Genomic DNA, 19,794 nt, shown 5'->3' with positions numbered 1-19,794 from the left:
AAGATTATCACTTGGTTGAGAACTTAGTGCATTTCACCAGTGTTTGCAAAGGCATGTAAAATTCAGATTGCCTGCTGCAGGGACTGTCTGAATATTAAAACTTGCTGAACTAGTGTTAAAAAAACAAAGTCTCCTTCAGACTCATTTAAAACGTTTCTCAATGTTAAAAGTCTTGCTTAAAGCTGGAAACAGAATAAAATAAGACAAACTTAAAAACACAGTTTAAAAACCACTTGAAAGTTACACCAGTTAAATTTTTTAATGTCTTCATTTTCCGTGTTAACCACTTATTGCTCTCTTTATCCTCCCTGATTGAATTTTTTCTGATTTTCACTGTTGGTGGAATTGTGCATGCAGTTCACTCAGGTTGCATAGGCAGTCCAGCTCCTCCTGAATGGCAGTCACAAGAAGATCTGCCGTGTCTAACAGTGCAGCCTCAAAAGTGTGGAGAAAATATTAGGAGATGGTGTGTTATAATGGTTTGTAGTGATGGGATTTCCAACTCTTTTTAGAGAACCGGTTCTTTCAGCTCGGATCACTAAAAATTTTGAATTTTTGTAATCATCTTGTCCTTTTGGGGTATAATAAAACCCATTTTTTGAAGATTACATTTGTGCCTGTGTGTTCCTGGCTGCTTGGTTCATGACAAGGCCATAGAAGAGCAATGACCATTCAGCAGGTATCCTCTACTTTGTACAAGGAGAAGGACTGCTAAAGCCAAACTGAAGTTCTCTGAATTCTAACTGACTGTTATTCTGCAATGATCAAGTGCAATGTTCCCTCTAATTTTTCATGTGTCTGAGCGAACGCACAAATTCCATGAACGGTCCCGTGGACCACTGTGAGCAACAGCAGACGTGTGCACTGTGGTCACGCCAGCATCTTATCCATCCAAGTTACATGGTTTATTAAAAATAATCAAATTACAGCGTTTACATTTATGTTAGACTACTTTTAATTAACTGCTTTAGCCCAGTAATAATGAAAATTAGAAAAAAATCTTGTTCATGACTTGTGTAGTATGTTAACACTATTGGAAGGAAAAATAACTTGAACTCCAATTTTGAAAACACAACTTTCTTTTTTTGCTAGATTATAAAGCTCTGACTTGTATTATGAGCATGAGTCTGTGGTCTGGGAGCGAGTCCTGCAACTCTCTGACTGCAAAATACAGTATATAAAGACCAATGCTGGGCAATTAATTATATAGTTACTTCTTCAAAAAAAGTTACTGAGTTATGCAAACAAAGTTTTTTTGCAGCTCTTTACCTAAAAATGCAGCCAAGGCGTTTTTTAAACAAACATTTCAAACTATTTACAGAACAATCAGCTGTTCTGCATCAAATTTGATGCCACACAAATTATTTGTGCCACTCCAAAACACCCCCCTCCTAAACTATATCACTTTTTGATTGGTCTACATGGTACATTTTTTGACCAATAGGAAAGGGTGGGTTTTTTTGGTTTTGTTTTTGCTCACAGGCTCAGAGTGCTTTCAAACGTTTTCCTTATAAAACGCCGTTTTTCCCGTTTCTTCCCGCAGTAAATATAAACAACGATAGTATTCAGGAAGAAAACCAAACATTGCAGATTTTTTTATCATAACTCTGGTTTTATGTGGCCTATCAACACAATTTAAAAACTGGTGTAACGTCCACACGTTTTCCGTCAATTGTTCCGTCTGTCCTGCTCACATCTCCAATGGTTGTACACGTTGTCATTAACGTGGCTTCACTCCACATCAGCCACGCCGCTTTGCTAGCTAAAACACCGGTGTTGGCACATAAGGACGCTGTCATAGCCTGTCAGCGACGTTGATTAGCTGCGTATATACAAATGTGAATCGCGTGATTGGCTGGACTATGGGATAAGGTGGCAGCCAGTCACTTACTGACTAACACTGCAAAACAGAATTGTTAAAGTTTTAATTTAATTTCAATTCAGGTTCGATTTTTTTTTTGTGCACAACACAGATGTTCAGTGCGCAGAGACCGTGCCAGAAGTGCGCAATCGCGCACGCGCGCAGCTTAGAGGGAACATTGATCAAGTGTTCCTTTAATTTTATTAAGCAGTTTAAATTGAACCAAACTGTACCAGCTTTGTGGGTGAAATTTAAGACTTAATACCTTCTGAAGACTTTTCAGAAAAAGCTGCATTTTAAGAGCAGCAGACACCATGACAAGCCTTGCAGATGTAAAACGTCAAAAATTTGCAGGTGTTTATGAAATCGTACCCTGTTGGCAAGCGGCAAAAATCTGACAAAAGCAGCAACGGGAGCCACCACTTTCATGATCATCGTGACAAGGTCCACATTCACCTCGGAGACCTCCACAATCAGCAGCCGGTCCTCCAGAGACTCAGACTCTGAAACATGCTGAAAAACAACCAGTGTTAAGATCAGGGAGACCCGAGCCTGCTGCTTTTACAGGGCAGATTTATGTGACTGCTGACTTACAGTGCTGCTCCATTTCATCATGCTTCTGTACATGCTCTCCTGTGAAAAGAGTAGAAGATGAAAGCGGCTCACATCAATTACTTATCCTCTGTTTGTAAAATAACTATTGAATAACTCTCCTCCTGGTTAGAGTGTTTTTAATGTTCTATTGACCCCATTTCATAAGATAAAGATTGGACTCCACTGTAAGTGAGAAGTAACTCGATCCTGGTTTGCATCTTTGTGGCAAAGGATTCATACTTCAGGACAGTAACGACATAATATATAACCAAAGTTTTGCAGGAACTATTTGATGCTTTTTGAGTCTCAGTGACTTTCTGCAAAAGTCGTCAGACCTCAATTCCTCTTAACATGTAGCTGTGGAGAGAGTTCTCACAAAGGGCCTGAATAGCTAGCCCGCAAGGAAACTTGAGATGGGAAACGCTGAAGCTAGAAGGTTAGCAGCAACTGAAGTTTCAAAATAAGTGAGGGCATTGCTTAATAGTCAGTGAAACACTCCATAACCTATGTCTGGGTCTTTAACGTTTACACAGGACTGACTTCACAAGAAGCTCTATGGAAACTTTAAAGTGGTGGCGGAATGACGTGGGCTGTCGTCTATGAACAGAAAAGTGGATAAAGTTCATGCAGCTTTTGTGCTGCTGTCGCAAAAAGGAAGGAACAAATACAGACAAAATAATAATAAATACTTGATTTGAAATTCATGCATATGTTCCCTGTTTTTCATTTCTACTAAATTGGGCAATTCCCTAGTGAAGGATGATGCTGTGCTCACTCCTTAGAGGAGAAATCTTTTTTGATTGGCATCTGAATAGTTTGAGTGAAACAGGAGCATGCCCCTGATTTAACAGCCCCCGATTGCTCCATTTTCATACCTCACTTGAACCAGGATGCATGTCTTTTAAAACAATGTGGATTCCTAGTCTCCACTCTCCAACTGTAACTGGATCTTTGAGGTAATCTCTGGCGAAATCGCAGCACGCATCCCAGCTGTTAAAAAACACAAAGGCCTGGAGAGGAAGAAAGGGGAAAAAATGACACAGAGGGAACATTCAATATTAATCATTAAATTGAATTAAATTTGCAAATGCAAATTTCTCTGTATCAGCCTGCTGGGTCTACTCCTCACCCTCCTCTGCAGTGATAAAACGATTATGTTGTAGTACAGAGTCTGAACAGTCTGATCAGGGAAGTAACGCCACACCAGCTTGGCGACATCCTCCTGTCTGTAGTTTCCTTCTGGCAAACCGGTCAACATGATCGTGGAGAACGTAGAACCTTGAGATTGGGCTTTCTACAAGACACAAGGTTCAAGAACCAAAGTTTATGTGAAGAGAAACTTTGCAGCACTTTTTAAAAAATATATTACTATAACTGACCACATAGAGAAGACAAAATGAAACCAAGTTTAGCAGAAAAAAAGAAATGTGGCTTTTGAGGTCGGTATTTGGAAACATGGACGCCTCTTGGTATTTACTCAAGGATTCCTGTTTAACACATGAAACCTTGGTTTATAAAATGCACTCACCTCAATGTCATCAGGTTCCCTGACAGTTAAATACTCTAGAAGTGTAAAACACACACAGTTAGTAACAGTCAACACTTTATATCTGGAGGTTAATTTTAGTTTCTCTCACCTGGGATTGTGAACCAAGGAGCAACAGTGGGGAACACAAAGGGACTAGTTGTCATTGTGATCCAACATGGTGAAGTGCTGCGTTGTGGGATGATCATATCTTCTGTTGGGACAGCTGCCCCGTCAACAGCAACCTCGCTGTCTGGCAAAGCTTTGTGTGGCAATCTTGGTGCTGCACAAGTAAAAATAAGTTTTGTTTAATTTGTGTGTGTGTGTGTGTGTGTGTGTGTGTCAGGTTTTTAACTGACTTTCAGTTTAACTTTAAGCACCTTTACAGATACCCAAGGTATCATAGGCATCAGGAAAAAAATGATTAGAGAGTTAGACCAAATGCCAGTCTGAAAAAGTGGAGTTTAAGTAATGGCTCTGGTTCATGTGTCTAGGGCAGAGACAAGCAGAAGGGAATTGACCGCTGATGGAGCAAAGATTTCTGGAGGGACCAGAAAAGAGGTCAGAGAGATAACAAGGCAAATGAGCATCAAAGGATTTGTGGGAAGGAGAATCACAGTGTTAGTGAATCAAAGTTGAGGGAATGTGTTGCAATAATTTATTGTGGATGACGATAAAGCAGGAGTTTTGCATATGTTGCAACATTTCTCGGACTTCGCTTTATCCAGAGTCCATGGAAGAACTGAAAAATATATTCATGAGGGTTTCACAAACAGAAAGTGAAGGAAAGATTATTATCCAGACTCTGTGTGATAGATGTGATGTGTTTCCATGATGGTGGAGATGGGAGCAGCTGGTGCAGCACTGGAGACAAAATAGATTTTGCAATATCTGGTAGTGAGGAGCCACAGCCCTGAGCTCAATCATACTGTTGAAATTTTTGAGGAAACTTCAGAATAACCGGGGTTACTGGCAGTGTTAGTTATTTCGGACCTGACTACTTGTATTTCAGTATTGATAAAACTGAAAATATCTCTAAGTTCCTCTTTTATGACTTTAGACAGTTCTCCTCGCAGGGGGTTTAGTGTTGGCTTTCAGTTCTTCAGCAGTCATGCCTGCCGTTTCAGTTAGGTCGGATGAGACTTAGTTCGATTCATCTGTATCACGTTGGCGCGTGGTTCTTGCAGGCCGCGAGGTGTCTTCTTTCCACCAGAAAGTCCCACAGTAGTCTGTGGTTCGGCCCAATAAGTCCTTATTTTGTTCTCTAAGCAAACTTTAGGAGTTCAGAAAGTGGAATGTGACATTTATAAGAGAATTTTTCAGAATTCTGCAGCTCTACTAAGTTGTGTGTTACACCATGTCTTGCTCTATAGCGCCCCTGATTAGTTGGAATTTAATCTGTCTCTAGTATCAGTATGCTTTTGCTACTCCTTGTAATCTTCAATTCACTTGCTTTTTTTGTGCATCACCCACTAAGACGACAATATTTGCCGTATTGTCCAAAGACAAGAGTCTCTTTGGACAATACGACCAATGTATAAAAAGTATAACTCTTAAGCTTGCCTTCTAGAAGACCATGTAGATCTTTAAAGCGTGCAAATGTACCTCACCCAAAGCAATCCCACAGTACAGGAAGGCCAACAGGACAAAAGCAGCTACCCTTACCAGACAGGTTTTACAGCCAAAAAACAACCCACCATATTCAGGGTATTACCAGATGACCTTCCATCAACTTCACCTTTTTTTCCCCCGTTTAAATCACATTTATTTAAAACCCCATTCAAAACACACTTACGCAGTGACATAAATCCACTGTGTGGTATTTCCACCCTTGACAATTTGTGGCCAGTGGCCTGTTTTAGAAGGCTGTACCAAACACCAAGGCGATCAGCATCACACACAGACTCAAATTCAATTAACACCTGAAACACAAGAAAGATAAAATTTACTCTAAACATTTTAATTTCACATTCTAAATGGTAGAAAATGGAACACATGGAAACAGTGAGCTAAGCACAGCTTTATTGTGGAGTTCACTGGATTCAAAAGTCAGAAATCCTGGCTCAATGAAGCACTGGAGCCGTGCTCAACGTGACCCCTGCACTAATGCTCTAATGTGATGAACACTAGTGCGCATGAGCATATGAAGAATCATGTGCTACAGCGAACAGATTACCTGCAGTCTCTCTTTACTATCTTTATAGTTTTGCAGTTGTGCTTTCATCAAGATAAGTAGCATCCAAAACCAGTCACATTATCTTGTTTTAATGTGTCTGTCAATTTTGGGGGGATAGTTAAGAATACACTTACATAAACACATATCTCATACAGCCTTTCACAGACTTTTAAAACATGCACTTGTTGCTGCTTATAAGTGTGTTTATACCTTGTTGAGAAGAGGCAGGTAGTTTCTTACAATACCGATTTTTTCCAAAGCTTCTCTGAGATCCCGGGACTCGTCTGGTGAGATGTTCCTGATGTAGATTGTCCGTGCTCCAATATCTATCCCTGCCTGTTTCGAGAAACCCGGGTGAACATTAAAACAAACCAGAAACAGTATTTAGTTTAACAATATTTCATGCTTTCTTAAACTACAGTTCCAAGATCAAGGTCATAAGTTTGCACATATAGTCACACAGCAGTATGCACCCTGGCAGCTATCTTCATTATCCAAACAATTTATAATTGCAGCTCTTGCTTTTGTTGATAACATTGTTTGAGAAAATATTTAAACATAGCTGTGTACACAGAAAACCACTTTTGGCCCTTTCCTGGGTTCTTAGTTTTTTGCATGTTTCAAATTAAATTAAAAAAAACACAATTTAAACCCCACTTTTTTTTTTACGGTAAATACAAAATGCAGTTTTGAATGAGGATTTAACTTATTGCAGGAAAAAAGTTATCCAAACCTTTCCTAGCCATGTGTTAATATATGCTCATATTTTTCAAGGTGTTTTGACTTGGATGTGAGTGCTGCCAGTTATAACTTTATACTCTATACTTTATAAGGTATTCTAGTGTAGTCTTTGTTTCTGAGATATGTGTGCGTGTTACCTTCTTAACATAACACAGCTGATTCATCAGATATGTATAAAACTCAAGCTGAAAGAAAAACAAATAGTTAAAAGTCATTACATCAAATAAATGTTGGATTCTGTTAAATTGATTTCAGTTCAAAGAGTATTTTTTATTACTTATAGCCTCTACAAAATATTACATTTTTTTTTTTTTACTTACAACCACATTTTAAATAGATTGAACATTTAAAAACATCAGTTTGCTTTTAAGGATACTGTTTCCATCAACAAGCAGAAACAGATATTTTCAATTATTTTTAATAACATATCTCACAACAGTAAAGTGTATTATCTAAACGCAGTGCTCACCGGGGTCTTGAAATTCCTGCGCTTCACAACCTGCAGTCGAAGTTTAGACCCATTGAGAAAAAATTTACGTTCATTTTCTGATGCTAGCACGATGTTTTTGGCTGCCACTGCTGTCGGCATGAGGGCAAAAGCCTGAAGGAAAAACAAACAAACACTGACACACTGTGCTCACAAAATACGTAATAACTAAATGTTAGTTAGGTCGTCTTAGAAAAGACATTTAGAATCCCATTAAAATGAAGGTAATAATCCAGCCCAATGCAAATTCATGGCCTGGTGCTTACCATGCGCGCCTGTGGTATAACGTAGATCGTATCGTCATAATATTCAAATCTGTGTGGAGTGAGCAGATCGGCGATGTCCTCCTCTAAATAACAGCCATCACGATACTTAGGCAGGTTGCTTATTAACAGCACCTTGCAATTAAGCGAAACAAGCTGTGCAAAAGAAAAGAATAAAGTCAGAGTTTTAGATTAGTTTACAATTGAAGAAATTCCGGACAGAAATCTCAAAAAGGCAAAACATTCAGTTAGAAACTGTGCCTCACTTTGAGCACTGTCTACAACTATGAACACAATGAGGTACATCAGAATAAAATACTGAGTACAAAATGTTTCTGATGCTGATTTTGGTTTGACTTCTTTTTTTTACACAGTACAGCTCAACCTTGACTCACTGATAAAAAAAAAGGCAGTAAGAGTCAGCTATGAAAGTACTTTTCATTCATTTAAGGTGGATCCTTAAAGAGTGATAACTGATTCACAAAAGGAAATGTGTAAACAGCACTATTGCGCTTTTCAAACTCAGGAAGGAAAAACTGTTTCTGTAGTAGACTGCTTAAAAAGAAAAGCTGGGCTTCTATTAATTTGTGAGGAACTTTCATCTCTTATGCTTCTTAAAAGGTTCTTTAGTTCTAAAACAACTTGCTGAGGTATTCAAGCCCCCTACTTAAACCCCTATTTTTTTAAGCACTCAAAACCACCATGTCCTGGATGATTGTGCATATAATTTGAACATTTCAAATTAGCTTTTTAATAACAGACTTTTTTTTTTTTTTTTGCCTGTCCCGTTTGGCTCTTTTGCCATCAGAATTATTGTCTAAAGGCAAAGAAAGATGCCCAATGGATTTACTTTACCAAATTGACCATTCCAGCCTTGCCGTAATGGTCCATTTGATTCACCTTTTATTGTTTATTTTATTTTCATTTGCTGAATACGGGACAGACTTGACTGGGGGAAAGAAGGGGAGAAGGAAAGAGGGAAAGAGAAACAGCTGAGAAGAGGGACGGGGGAGAAGGGCAAAAAACCCCAAAAACCAACAGAATAAGCAGAGAGAGGAAAAAAAATGCATATATCGATCACCTGGATCACCTGTTGAGAAAGAAAAAAGAAAACAAGCAGAAGAGAACAAGAGTAATAGAATAAACAACATCACAATGATATATGGGAATATGACAGTAAATACTAAATATTAAACATTATTGTGCAGCACGTAAGATCGACAGCGCACAGTGTGCTTTGAGGTAGGAGCCAAAAAGGGTGTAGTTTGTGGGTGTGATCACCCGTGTGTACACCTGTGAGCATGGACGCGCTTGTTTTTTTTGTTTTTTTAAAAGGTTCCTTCATGTAATGATCTGCTAGAGGGTGTGGGGGGCCCACAGCCCCGTCCTCCAGGGCATGAAGCAGGTATGGAGGAGATCAAAACTCCAGACATCCAGAGGCCCCCAGAACACAAGAGACCAAGGAAGACCAACAGAGGGGCAGCCGCGCCACTGTCCCAGAAAGAGCTGAGGAGAGTCCCAGATGAGGGCTCACTCAGCAGCCGCGGAGCAGAAGCCAGGGGGAGTTGCAGTGACGCGCCCGTGAGCTCCGCCGGCAGCCAGCTGTGCCTGAGTGACCGAGCCCCAGGCCGAGGGGCCCGGGGCACTCCACCTCCGGAGTGGCCCAAGCGAGCCCCAGGCTCCAGGCCCCAATAAGCGGCCGCCAAGGAGTGAGCCGGTGTCTACCTGGACGCCCTTCCCCGGACACAAAGAACCACCAACGCACCGACACCTGAGGGAGTCCGCCACTGGCAGGGGAAGTGGTGGTAGGGGGAGATAGGCCTCCAAACCTTGGAGGGCCTGAGATGTCCCCAGAGAGGTGGCATCTGATACCCGACCTGACATATAGACACAGACATACAGGCACACACAGACACAAACATCTCTCATGCTCTCATATGCACTTACTCCACACTCAACCAACGTGGAGACAGACATAAAGAGACGCTGTACACACAATCACACTCCCCAAGCGTACTCTACAAACCGGGTCTAGGTACCCTTGCCCCTGGAGGGGGGAACTGCACCCAGACCCAGGTGGTGTTACCCTTTTCCCTGCAGTGGGGAGAGGCAGACCGCCCCGACTCCACAGCAGCAGGGAGGCCCCACACTCCAGACCGCAGTCGGACGGCCAACTCCTCCTCCTAGCCCCCCCCGCTCCAGCAGGCCGCAGAGAACGGGGGTGAGAGAAGACTCCAAACCTCCCTCCACCTGCTCATTGTAGTGTTGATGCATGTGTGTTCTACGGTGCATTTAAAACCCAGGAGGGCATGGAGCTACCTGCCAGAGAGCAGCAGGTAAGCGCATAGCCCCTCCTGTTAGCTCTCAATGTCTATGTGTATTTAAAATTGAGAGGTGGGCAACGACGCCAGGGGTGAGGTGTACAGACTTTTAATATGTGTTAGTATACAAGATAATTTTTCGCCATCTTACAATGCTGTGACTGCAGCCATTCTCCAACTCTCTGTGAATGGTACTCATGACCATTGATCAATGGGTTTTGATCAGTGAGTTTTGATCAGTGGTTGTTGATCAATGGTCATGAGAATTTGCATAATTAAAATTAAGGGACTGACCTCCCAGCCCATTGTTCTTTCAGTGGGCTGGTTTCAGTCATTATGCAAATGTACTGTTTATAAGATTTGGGGAAACCTGCAGTCAGCTGAGACTGAAGAAGTCACTTGGATGAGTGACGAAACGTTTCTCCCACAAAACGCTACGTCCAGATGAACAGAATCAACTTTTGGAGATACACGATAATTATTTTGTTTTGGTACTAAATTGGTAACCATGCTTTGTGTAATTCTATTAGTGTATGTAAATCTCTGTTATTGCGACATCCCTACTGAATTTTTAACATTTTTCTACATTTACACCTACTTGAGTGTCACCTGACAATGAGATATAAACCAACTATAAACTTTTAAAACAAATTGAACTATTTCAGATCAAAACTTAACCACTTTGACAAAGCATGTTTTTCTTACAGGTATAATTTAAGTGTTTTTTTAATGTTACCTTTTTACGGGGAAGCCTGACTGTCTTGAGACAACCTGTAAAGTGCAGAGCAAAAGAAAAACAGAAAATAATTATAAAATAGAAAATATCTTCACATTGAGAAATCTTTCATACAGATCTTTGGGGATTTCTTACAGATTTTTTCTGGACATAGTTGCTCTTGTATCCGTTCCCCAAATGTTGGGTGGGTAGGAGCGACCGGCTGATCCTTTGAGATCTTCTTTGCAGTCACAGAGACTTAGAATAAAGGAAATGTAGTTAAGTTAAATAGTGGTAGTTTAGATAGGATGCAAATTACCCAGCTGATTTAAATAAAAATCTGAAAACTGTTCTCGTCAAGAAGCGCAGTCTTTAGCTTTTGATTCTGTCCAACATCTTGCTGTCAAAGATACTCCACACTTGAAGGTGTTTTCTGTCCACTTACCTTTGTCCTTTGTAACCGTTTCTACACTTTCAACTCTTTGCTTTGCCTCCACAGAAATCTCAGGTGATTTTCCTGCAGTCTGCTGTTGTGTTTCTTCTTGTAGAGCAGAATCTGAGCTCTGCTCGGTCTGTTCTGAAGCTTTGAGTGAATCTTCTGGACTTTTGATGACAGTTTGTGGTTTCTGAGGTGGATCAGTGGGTTTTGGTGACGATATATTTGGCTTGGTCTCAGCTGCACTAGTTGGTAGTTGATTCTCACTCGATATAGCTGGTAACGTCTGATTATCTTTGCCGTCAGTAGAAGTTTCAACTTCTGTGTGGTCCTCCCTTTCAGAAGCTGATGCTTTTCGTGCTTCACCTTTAGGCCCCATCGCAGATTTATGAATCTTTGTTTCAGGTTTCTTGTGTTTTGTCTCTACATCAGGCTTATCCTCTGACGCTGTTGATTTAGAAGGATCCACTTTTTCTTTTTTCAGAGTTCCTGCTGTTTTAGATTTCTGCGTCGTTGAGGCCGTTTCTCCTTTGGAAGTCAAGACTTTTGGCTCACCATCAACTGCAGCACCTTTAATTGGTTCAACAGCCTTCATAGCATTGGCTGTATTTTTAGGTGCCACCACAGCTTCTTTAGCACCGGTTTGAGACCCTTTGGGTTTAGGTTTTCCTTTCAAATCACTGGTGTTAGGCTGCTTTTCGGGACTCTTCGTAGATTTACTCTTAGATTTTTCGAGGCTTGAAGCTGCTTCTTCAGCATTATCACCAGTTTTTACAGTTTTAGCTTTTTGCTCAGCTGAGATGTTTTTCGCTTTGGAAACCGAGACTTTTGCTGTAGTTTCCAGTTTAGTTTTTGTGGTTTTCTTGGATGCAATTTCCTGTAAACAAAGATCATTTTGGATTAATCAGATTACTGATAATTTTGCCACAGAAGAGCAGTGATGTTAATATTTGTATTTCTCAAGGGAAAACAAAGTTACCTTTTCATTAACAACACTGACAGTTACTTCTTTTATGTCAAAGTTCTTTAAGCTCTTCAGTTTCTCAGCATCTTTCTGTTTCTCGAAACACACAACTGCCTGGGTGTGCACAAACACACACACACACACACATTAATTTGGATTACTACCAAAACTATTACGTTACTACATTCACACTAAAAATCATATATGAGCACTTGTCAGTAGCTTACAAGTATTTGATGACAAGTTTGAGTTTTCCAAGCAAACTACAAGCAACGGTGGCAACTTGCAAGCAACCAATGCAATTCCAAGGATGTTTTCAGTGCAATGTGTATATATAGATTAAAAAAATGCATAATGCAAAGCAGCAAAATAAAAAAAAATACATTGTGTATGCTTTCATAGGATTAGACTTGAGCAGAAACTTTCTGACATTGCGATGTCTATATAAAAGCTCAGTATAATCCAAAGTAGCCATGAATGTGAGGGCTGCAAGACCACAGAAGAAAAGTAAGGATAACCAACTGACTTTAAACCGCATGATGAATGCATGACTACAACTAATGAATGGACAGTACATTTATAGAGAATTGTAGCTACGGTGCATAAATATCTATCTTAGATTGCAGAAGCAAACCAGGAGACACATTTTCTCTAGATTCACAAGCAGGTCAATGAACTCATCCATCTATAACAGTGAGCAAATTTCAGTGTACATACCTGTAATCTTGACCTAAACAAAACAACTGACTTGGTTTTTCCAAATTTCTCCACAGCAGAAATCACTTCACTGTGAGAGAGACTACTGACAATCCCTTGTAGCCTCACCATGGTTGGAGGGGAAGATTTAGCAGCCTGTGGAAACACAGCGAAGAAAAATATGAACAAACCAAATGCAGATTTCATCATGACAATTTGACTCAAAGTTTGTGCTTGTATAAATTTGTGTTGAAGGATTTAATCTTGGTTTTGTGGCATCAACAATCACGTCACTGTCACCTGTCACTGACCACATAAATTGTCCAAAACTGTCCATTCATGAAAAAAGGCATCATGTGAAGTCACCTTGGTCTTCTCTGTGCTAGGCCTCCCTTTAACTGATTCTGGAGATGCAGAACGTGAGGACGATGATGTTGATGGGGACGACTTCATCTTGGCTAGCTCAGCCAGCAGGGCAGGAGCCAAAGTTTTGACGACAGTCTCCAGGTCAGACTGTTTTGATAAGGACTGGAGAGCTAAAAGACCACAGGTACAAAAGAGATTCACACTTTGGTTGGTCCCAAGTCTCAAAAATCATCTACTGCTTCTGAAAGTTTTATAATCGTAGAAAAAACTATACTGACATTTTCTGGTGGTACTGGTCTTTATTTATAATTTGCATTAGTATAGTTAATGTTATGAGGGGGGTTGACAAGTGAACATAACTTTGATTTTAGAAAAACCAATGAGTACATACCAAACCCCCCCCCCCCCAAAAAACCCCAAATACCATGAAGCAATTTTCCAACCTGATGTTTCCAGCAGTTTCTTTGCCAAGATCTTCGAGCTGCTCGACTTATTTCGCATAGGAGATGACCTCTTTGCCAACGACCGCCTCTCCCAGCTTCTCCTCGGTGGTGAACGTTTCTCATCTCTTCTTTTCGGCAAGGATCGCCTCTCACGGCTCCTTGAGCGTGATTGATATCGTGAAGAGGAAGGACAGTCATAGCATGAGGAGTCAGAATGAGACCGGGACCTGAAAAAAGTATTAATCAAAGAACTTAATGACTCAAAAATAAAAATAAAACATCTCAAAGCACACACCACCATGGATACAAAAGGTAAATACTGTCCACCAATTAAGTGTGTTTAAGTTTACATTATTAAATAAATTACATTTCGCCCTCTCCACTGGAGAGCTAAATCTTCTTGATTGATCCTAGTTCTCAAAATGTATGTTGGACAGACCTGCGATTACGTCTGGAGCTGTAGGGAGATCGTGATCGGCTTCTGTGTCTCTCCCTTCGGGGGCTGCATGATCGAGAACGGGAATGACTAATTCGTCTGTCCCTCCTACGCTCCGACTCATGGCGGCGACGTGAGCTGCCGGAGCGGAAGCGGAAGCGGGAACGGCAACTTCGACTATCTCTTCTTCGCTCCGAGTCACAATGAGTGCGGGGGCTGCGAGAGCGGCTACTTGGCCTATTTCTTCTTCGCTCCGAGTCACGATGAGTGCGGGGGCTGCGAGAGCGGGAACGGCTACTTTGCCTGTCCCTGCTACGCTCCGAGTCACGATGGCTCCGGGGGCTGCAGGAACGGGAACGACTCTCATGTCTGGTTTTCTTCTGGGAAGTCTCAGCAGAAGTTGAGGGAGAGGGCTTGGCACCTGATGCACTAACAATTGCATATAAAAAGAAAGGCACATGTTAAATCAAAGAAAATGAAAGCCTCCAATGCTGCAGGCTTTCGCCAGATGACTTGAAATGAAGATATTTACCCTGGCAGTGATGCAATTTCACCGTTCCATTCTGGGTATCTGTGGAAAAACACAGATACATTTTTGTCAGATGTTGCAAGGTAGAATGTCCTTAAAAATATATTATTGTTCATTAATTAAGAAATTTATTCAGCTTCATAACAATTTAGGTTAGGGAAAATGGCTCATGGTAAATGCTGCAAATCATTAAGGTGCTTTAAATTAAAAAAATACAAATGAACAGTTCTTAGGGAGCTATCCTAGCATTACAACCCCGGCATCATTTTGGCACACCCATGGTTGTGCTGCCCCAAAGATATCGGTTCATAATCACGAAGTACAGAGAAGAAAGATTGACCGCTTTCGCAGAAGTTTGCAGTTCTCGATGTGAAGGCTGGTATTCTGGTGGGAGACCCAATCCTAGTGGTCACAACAAAAAACAAACATTTAGACAAGGTTTATTATTATCAGGAGCAACGTTTGTCATTGACATCACTTGCTGATAAAAGGTCACTAAACTTTGCAGTGGCCTTAAAAAAAATTCTTAAAATATTAACAGTTAGTCCTTCACTGAACGCAGAAGCATTATAACATTAGCCAGGAGCCTGGATTGTATTTAAACCTTCATAGGCCAAAAACCAGGAACAAATAAGCGTGACACATTATACCTTTCCTGGGATAAAATTTTAAAAGTGAAATTATTTAGTATATATAGAAAACACAAGTCAAACATCTGATTACAAACAACCAAAACAAAAGGTCAATTAGGCTCTGGATTCTGGACTCTCAGGCTCTTCTTATGGCATCAAACTTTCCCGAAGCTCCAAGAAGGTCGTCTCAGGAGAGGCCAAGTTTGGATTAGGACAAAATGCACCACCTATGACGATCACAGTCGGAGTAGCGACAGGAAGATGACGTTGAAATACACCAGAAGAGGAAGGCGCTGTTTCTTTGACGAGGAGCTCAAATGTGAAATTTGGTGCAGCGAAGGAAGGCCGATCCATAAAGAGAGATTCAACAACAAATCAAATCAAATCTGGTGCTTGTGTAGCTCATGACTGGGCGCAGCGGGTGCTTATGTTTGTGGTAGTAAATGATGTTGCCTTTTGGGACACAGAAACACTAACTTAAAAAGAAAGTATGAGTAAAGAAAAAAGAAGAAGCAAGTATTACACAAAAACAAGGTGCCTACTAATGTGAAATAAAGGACAAAACACACTATTCTTAACTCTAATGACAAAAGACAAAAAGGGGAACTTTTACATTCAGCAACAGTTCCAGAAAAAGCAAAGCTGAATGTGCACTGTGGAACAGCAGCCCAAGAACAGAGACAAATGAAAAAACAGCCGTCTTCCAACATTTTCTGATGCACAGGCTCGTCAGGTTTGCAGGTTTCTCCTCATCACGTCATCTGAGGCCTTGGTTCCATTGTTAGCAAAAGCCTTGAATGTCTTCGCATCAGTTTATGTCAATTTAAAAGAGATTAAATCTATCAATTGCAAGTACAGACCACTGAAGATTCTGAAGGTCTCTTATTAGTAGTGTTTTTCAATTACAATATCTGATAGACATATAGTTAACTTTAGTCTGCGCTGTAATCCTTCAGAAATTCTGGTACAGAATACTGAATTGCAGAAATATGTGAAAAATTTGTCCAAATGTTTGCAAGCCAAGTTGGTAGTCTTCCTATAGTCACCATCATGCAGGAATAGTGAACAAAACAAACAAATAAACTTTAAAGTAGCATACATGAAGTTTTTCCCAAACCAAAGTCCTATAATTCGATCCAAAATCAAATAAAAAACAAAACAAAAAACATTGCATGTCAAATAAATAAAAACCGACAGAAAGCAAAAACATCGAACAATCTTCCACTTACCTTCATCTGAGTACATTCCTTGTTACATAGAGAGCAGGTATGAGGAAAGACCCTAGGTGAAGTGGCAGTGTAGTCTTGCATCTGGGCCAGCACTGGGATATTCCCTGTCACTTCTACCTTTGCTGGAAGCTGCTTCGTGGAAGCGGGCTGCGGTATATGAATGAAATTCACGAGGTTCTGCATTAGCGGCGAGAGACCCGGAGGAACGGGCATCATGAGCCCTGGCATGAGGGACGGCTGTGGAACTGGCTTTGCAGCCGAAAAAACTTGAGACTGCAAAGCTTGTCCCATATGCACAGCTGGCTGATTCTGCATCTGCTGCAACCCAATCGGCAGGTTAGGTACCTGGGCCGTCTGCTGCTGCTGCTTCAGTTGCTGCTGTTGTATCTGCTGCTGCTGCTTTAATTGTTGTTGCGTCTGCTGCTGCTCCAGTTGCTGCTGTTGCGTCTGCTGCTGCTGCTGCTGCTTCAGTTGTTGCGTCTGCTGCTTCAGTTGTTGCGTCTGCTGCTTCAGTTGTTGCGTCTGCTGCTGCTGCGTCTGCTGCTGCTGCGTCTGCTGCTGCTGCTGCTTTGACTGTTGTTGCTTCAACTGTTGCTGCATCTGCTGCTTTGGTGGTGGTTGTTGCATTGTCTGTTTCACCTGTTGCTGTTGTACCTGCTTCTGCTGCATTTGCTGTTTGTTCATCTGCTCAGAAACATTTGATACTTGCCCGTGAGTCTTACTCTTTTCTTTGATGTGACTGTCGCTGCTGCTGCTGCCAATGAGTACAAGGCCAGGTCGACTTGGATGCACACTACGAACTATATTAGGAGTTAGTTGGCTTTTTGATGCTGACTGGCGATCTGGCTCTGGATTTTTCAACGGAAGGGTTTTAGTGACTTCTGCTTTAAGAGGTCTTAAGTCTGTGTCTGTCTTTGGCAGAGAGAAACCTTTGAAGATTTCTTGAGAAGGCTGGTTTGGTTGTGTTGGCAGTTGTTGAGCTGGACCACTACTTCGCATTGAGCCATGACTGGTAACAGAGCTGCCTTGATCACGGGAAGAAACCAAGGTGCTGTTTTTCACCTCTGTCATACTTTTTTGCAGTGGTTCTCGACTGTGACCGCTACTATCATAGGAGCCCATCAGCAGCGTACCTCCACTTCCACCACTACTGGCTCCACTGCTGCTTCTTCCAATTTCATCCCCAAAGCTCCCAGTATATTTTCCAGTATGTCCATAATCAATCACTTTACTTGGTTGGACAATAGGTGACAATTCATCCTGACGCATCCCTTCCCCTCTTGAAGTACTCAACCTTTCCCTTCCACTCATACTTGTGGTGGAATGAGGATCATAGTAGGATTTTGATGGATCTGCTGTTGCAGATCTCTTTGCCTTTTCCATGCGGATTTGTCGTAAGATAAAAGGCAGGTTGTCAGGAGTCATCTGATCTTCGGGATATGAGATCAGATGTTCCAGGTCCTCTTTTTCAAGTCCAAACTGCATAAGGATGTTCACAGCTGTTTCTGAAGTGTACTTGGGACGAGTAGACTCTGCAGAACCCACAGGTTTGTCTGGCACTGGGTAGTCATAATCACCTAAGCCTGGAATGGATTGCACATTGTGCTCTCTTTCATTCGAGGCATTAAACCTACTGTCGCCAGTGCTTTGATAGCTCAATGAAGCAGATGATGTACAGTATTTAGACGAATCATCCTCAGTTTCCTGTTTGTATCTTGGCAACCAGTCCATGGAGCTAGTGCTACTTGCAACATCAGGAGGTCTTTGAGAGTTTGAGGACAACATGTAGGAAGTCACATCTTTGCCTGAAGAATCATACTCATCTCTTTGAGTGCTGGTAAAACGACTGTTCTTTTTTACAGGCTGATTTCTCACCTCCTCTCTGGCTCTGCTTATATGCATGTCTATGGACCTCTTTATGTCCTCTTCCATTGAAGTCTTACTCCCTTCTGGCCTGTAGCTCATTATTCCCCCAGATTTTGCAGGAGTCGCAGATGAAACTCCAGAAGAGCTAAAGCTGGACCCAGGCCCAAGATGAGGAGATGTCTTATGAGAGTCTCTCTCTGCCTGCATACTGGACTGTCCATAGCGCCCCTGGGCTGAACTTTGATTCCCAGAGGCATAGGGGTTATATAAGGGATGGGACATGGTGTTAGCAACCTTCAGAAGGTTTAGTAGACTGATGGCTGCAGCTGTCGGGCAGGGGGGTGTTGTGGGTATAAATGGGGCGTGTGTGTTGGTTCGACCACGAACAGCAACAGCATTATTTATCTGTGTCAAAGTAAGGTGGGCGTTCAGCTGAGCCAGCCGCAAGCATGCAGCTTGCTGTCCGATCAGTAAAAAGCTCCCTGGGAGCCCACCCAGAAGGGGGCTCTGTTGGGGCCCTGGTGCAGGAGAAGGGGCGTAACGCTTCGATGGCAATGGAAAGCTGGGAAGTTCAAAATAAAGAAAACAAAGAAAAAAGGTTAATGAGTTGTACTGGGCCTCAGAATCTTGGAAAGATGAGGTCCATCATCCGGAAGGCCGCTTCTTAATTTGCAGACTCTGCTTTCCAAAGATTCCTTCATTCATACGGATTCATTCTGTCAGTATCATATCTTATCATGGAAACAAAAGCATCAAAAACAGAGACACACAGAAAACAAGGCATTTTAACAATAGAGACACAGGAGACAACAACAACAAAATAGAAAGGAGGTGTTAATCTTAGAAGAATAAGGTTAATAGATCTTCCAAAGCAGCTTATCTTATCCTCCTCTATCCTTTTCATGTCCCTGATCTGTGGATAGAGACATGGAACATACACGCTAGTCGTCCAACATCTAGATGTTTCTAACAAGACCCATGATTAGTGCCCAACAAGGTCGAACTAAAGTCAATCTGTAACACGAATTTTCTCCTGAAACATTATGTTATAAAATAAAGACTGAAACACCAATACGAGCATACACAATATTGAATTGCAACCCAAAAAACTGATACGTTTTCATCTCTTTGCCTGTTTTGCCAGAGGCTTCAGTTCCACAATTCACAATAAAGCGTATGCACACAACTTTGAAGGTTTGGTAGTTTTATTATGATGATCTCCAAGTCCAGTGGTGGTGTGCTGAGTAGGCAGCATTCAGAAAAGAGACGACGTATGGCTTGGAAAGTTGGTGAAGGAAGCTGGATCTGCCGTTGACTTTCTGGTAATGACAGCACACAGATGGACCTCAACTGGTGCTGCCATAAGTCATGAATGCATGCTCCTGCCCCCTAAACATGATCGCAATAAATCAAAAGAGCATGCTCAGCGGCAGGATTTTGGCATAGAGCAGCTCATGAAGATCTTCTGTTTCCTCAGGGGACAAGATTGGACTCCTTCGCTCATTTTGAATTGC

General features: G+C 41.6%; 1 protein-coding gene across 2 annotated transcripts in view; it reads right to left on the bottom strand.

Moving 5' to 3' along the window:
- Window positions 1-19,794, bottom strand: part of LOC120718578 — a 38,586-nt gene that overhangs the window by 16,035 nt on the left and 2,757 nt on the right. For both annotated transcript variants that reach the window (XM_040007131.1, XM_040007132.1), the window contains exons 2-23: window positions 16,415-18,842; window positions 14,894-14,955; window positions 14,557-14,595; window positions 14,028-14,453; window positions 13,589-13,815; window positions 13,146-13,315; window positions 12,801-12,935; window positions 12,099-12,197; window positions 11,129-11,996; window positions 10,840-10,941; window positions 10,705-10,739; window positions 7,651-7,803; window positions 7,367-7,498; window positions 7,035-7,082; window positions 6,367-6,492; window positions 5,776-5,902; window positions 4,093-4,263; window positions 3,984-4,018; window positions 3,585-3,749; window positions 3,331-3,465; window positions 2,456-2,494; window positions 2,234-2,374 (exon numbers count right to left, since the gene is read on the bottom strand). In XM_040007131.1, the coding sequence (XP_039863065.1) occupies window positions 2,234-2,374; window positions 2,456-2,494; window positions 3,331-3,465; window positions 3,585-3,749; window positions 3,984-4,018; window positions 4,093-4,263; window positions 5,776-5,902; window positions 6,367-6,492; window positions 7,035-7,082; window positions 7,367-7,498; window positions 7,651-7,803; window positions 10,705-10,739; window positions 10,840-10,941; window positions 11,129-11,996; window positions 12,099-12,197; window positions 12,801-12,935; window positions 13,146-13,315; window positions 13,589-13,815; window positions 14,028-14,453; window positions 14,557-14,595; window positions 14,894-14,955; window positions 16,415-18,562 (5,583 nt within the window). In that variant the 5' untranslated portion in view covers window positions 18,563-18,842. The remainder of the gene's footprint in view (window positions 1-2,233; window positions 2,375-2,455; window positions 2,495-3,330; window positions 3,466-3,584; window positions 3,750-3,983; window positions 4,019-4,092; window positions 4,264-5,775; window positions 5,903-6,366; window positions 6,493-7,034; window positions 7,083-7,366; window positions 7,499-7,650; window positions 7,804-10,704; window positions 10,740-10,839; window positions 10,942-11,128; window positions 11,997-12,098; window positions 12,198-12,800; window positions 12,936-13,145; window positions 13,316-13,588; window positions 13,816-14,027; window positions 14,454-14,556; window positions 14,596-14,893; window positions 14,956-16,414; window positions 18,843-19,794) is intronic.

This window comes from Simochromis diagramma, unplaced genomic scaffold (genome assembly GCF_900408965.1).
Source record: "Simochromis diagramma unplaced genomic scaffold, fSimDia1.1 OVJJ01000531.1, whole genome shotgun sequence".
Classification (NCBI taxonomy): domain Eukaryota; kingdom Metazoa; phylum Chordata; class Actinopteri; order Cichliformes; family Cichlidae; genus Simochromis; species Simochromis diagramma.
This window is presented reverse-complemented; position numbering and strand designations above follow the sequence as displayed.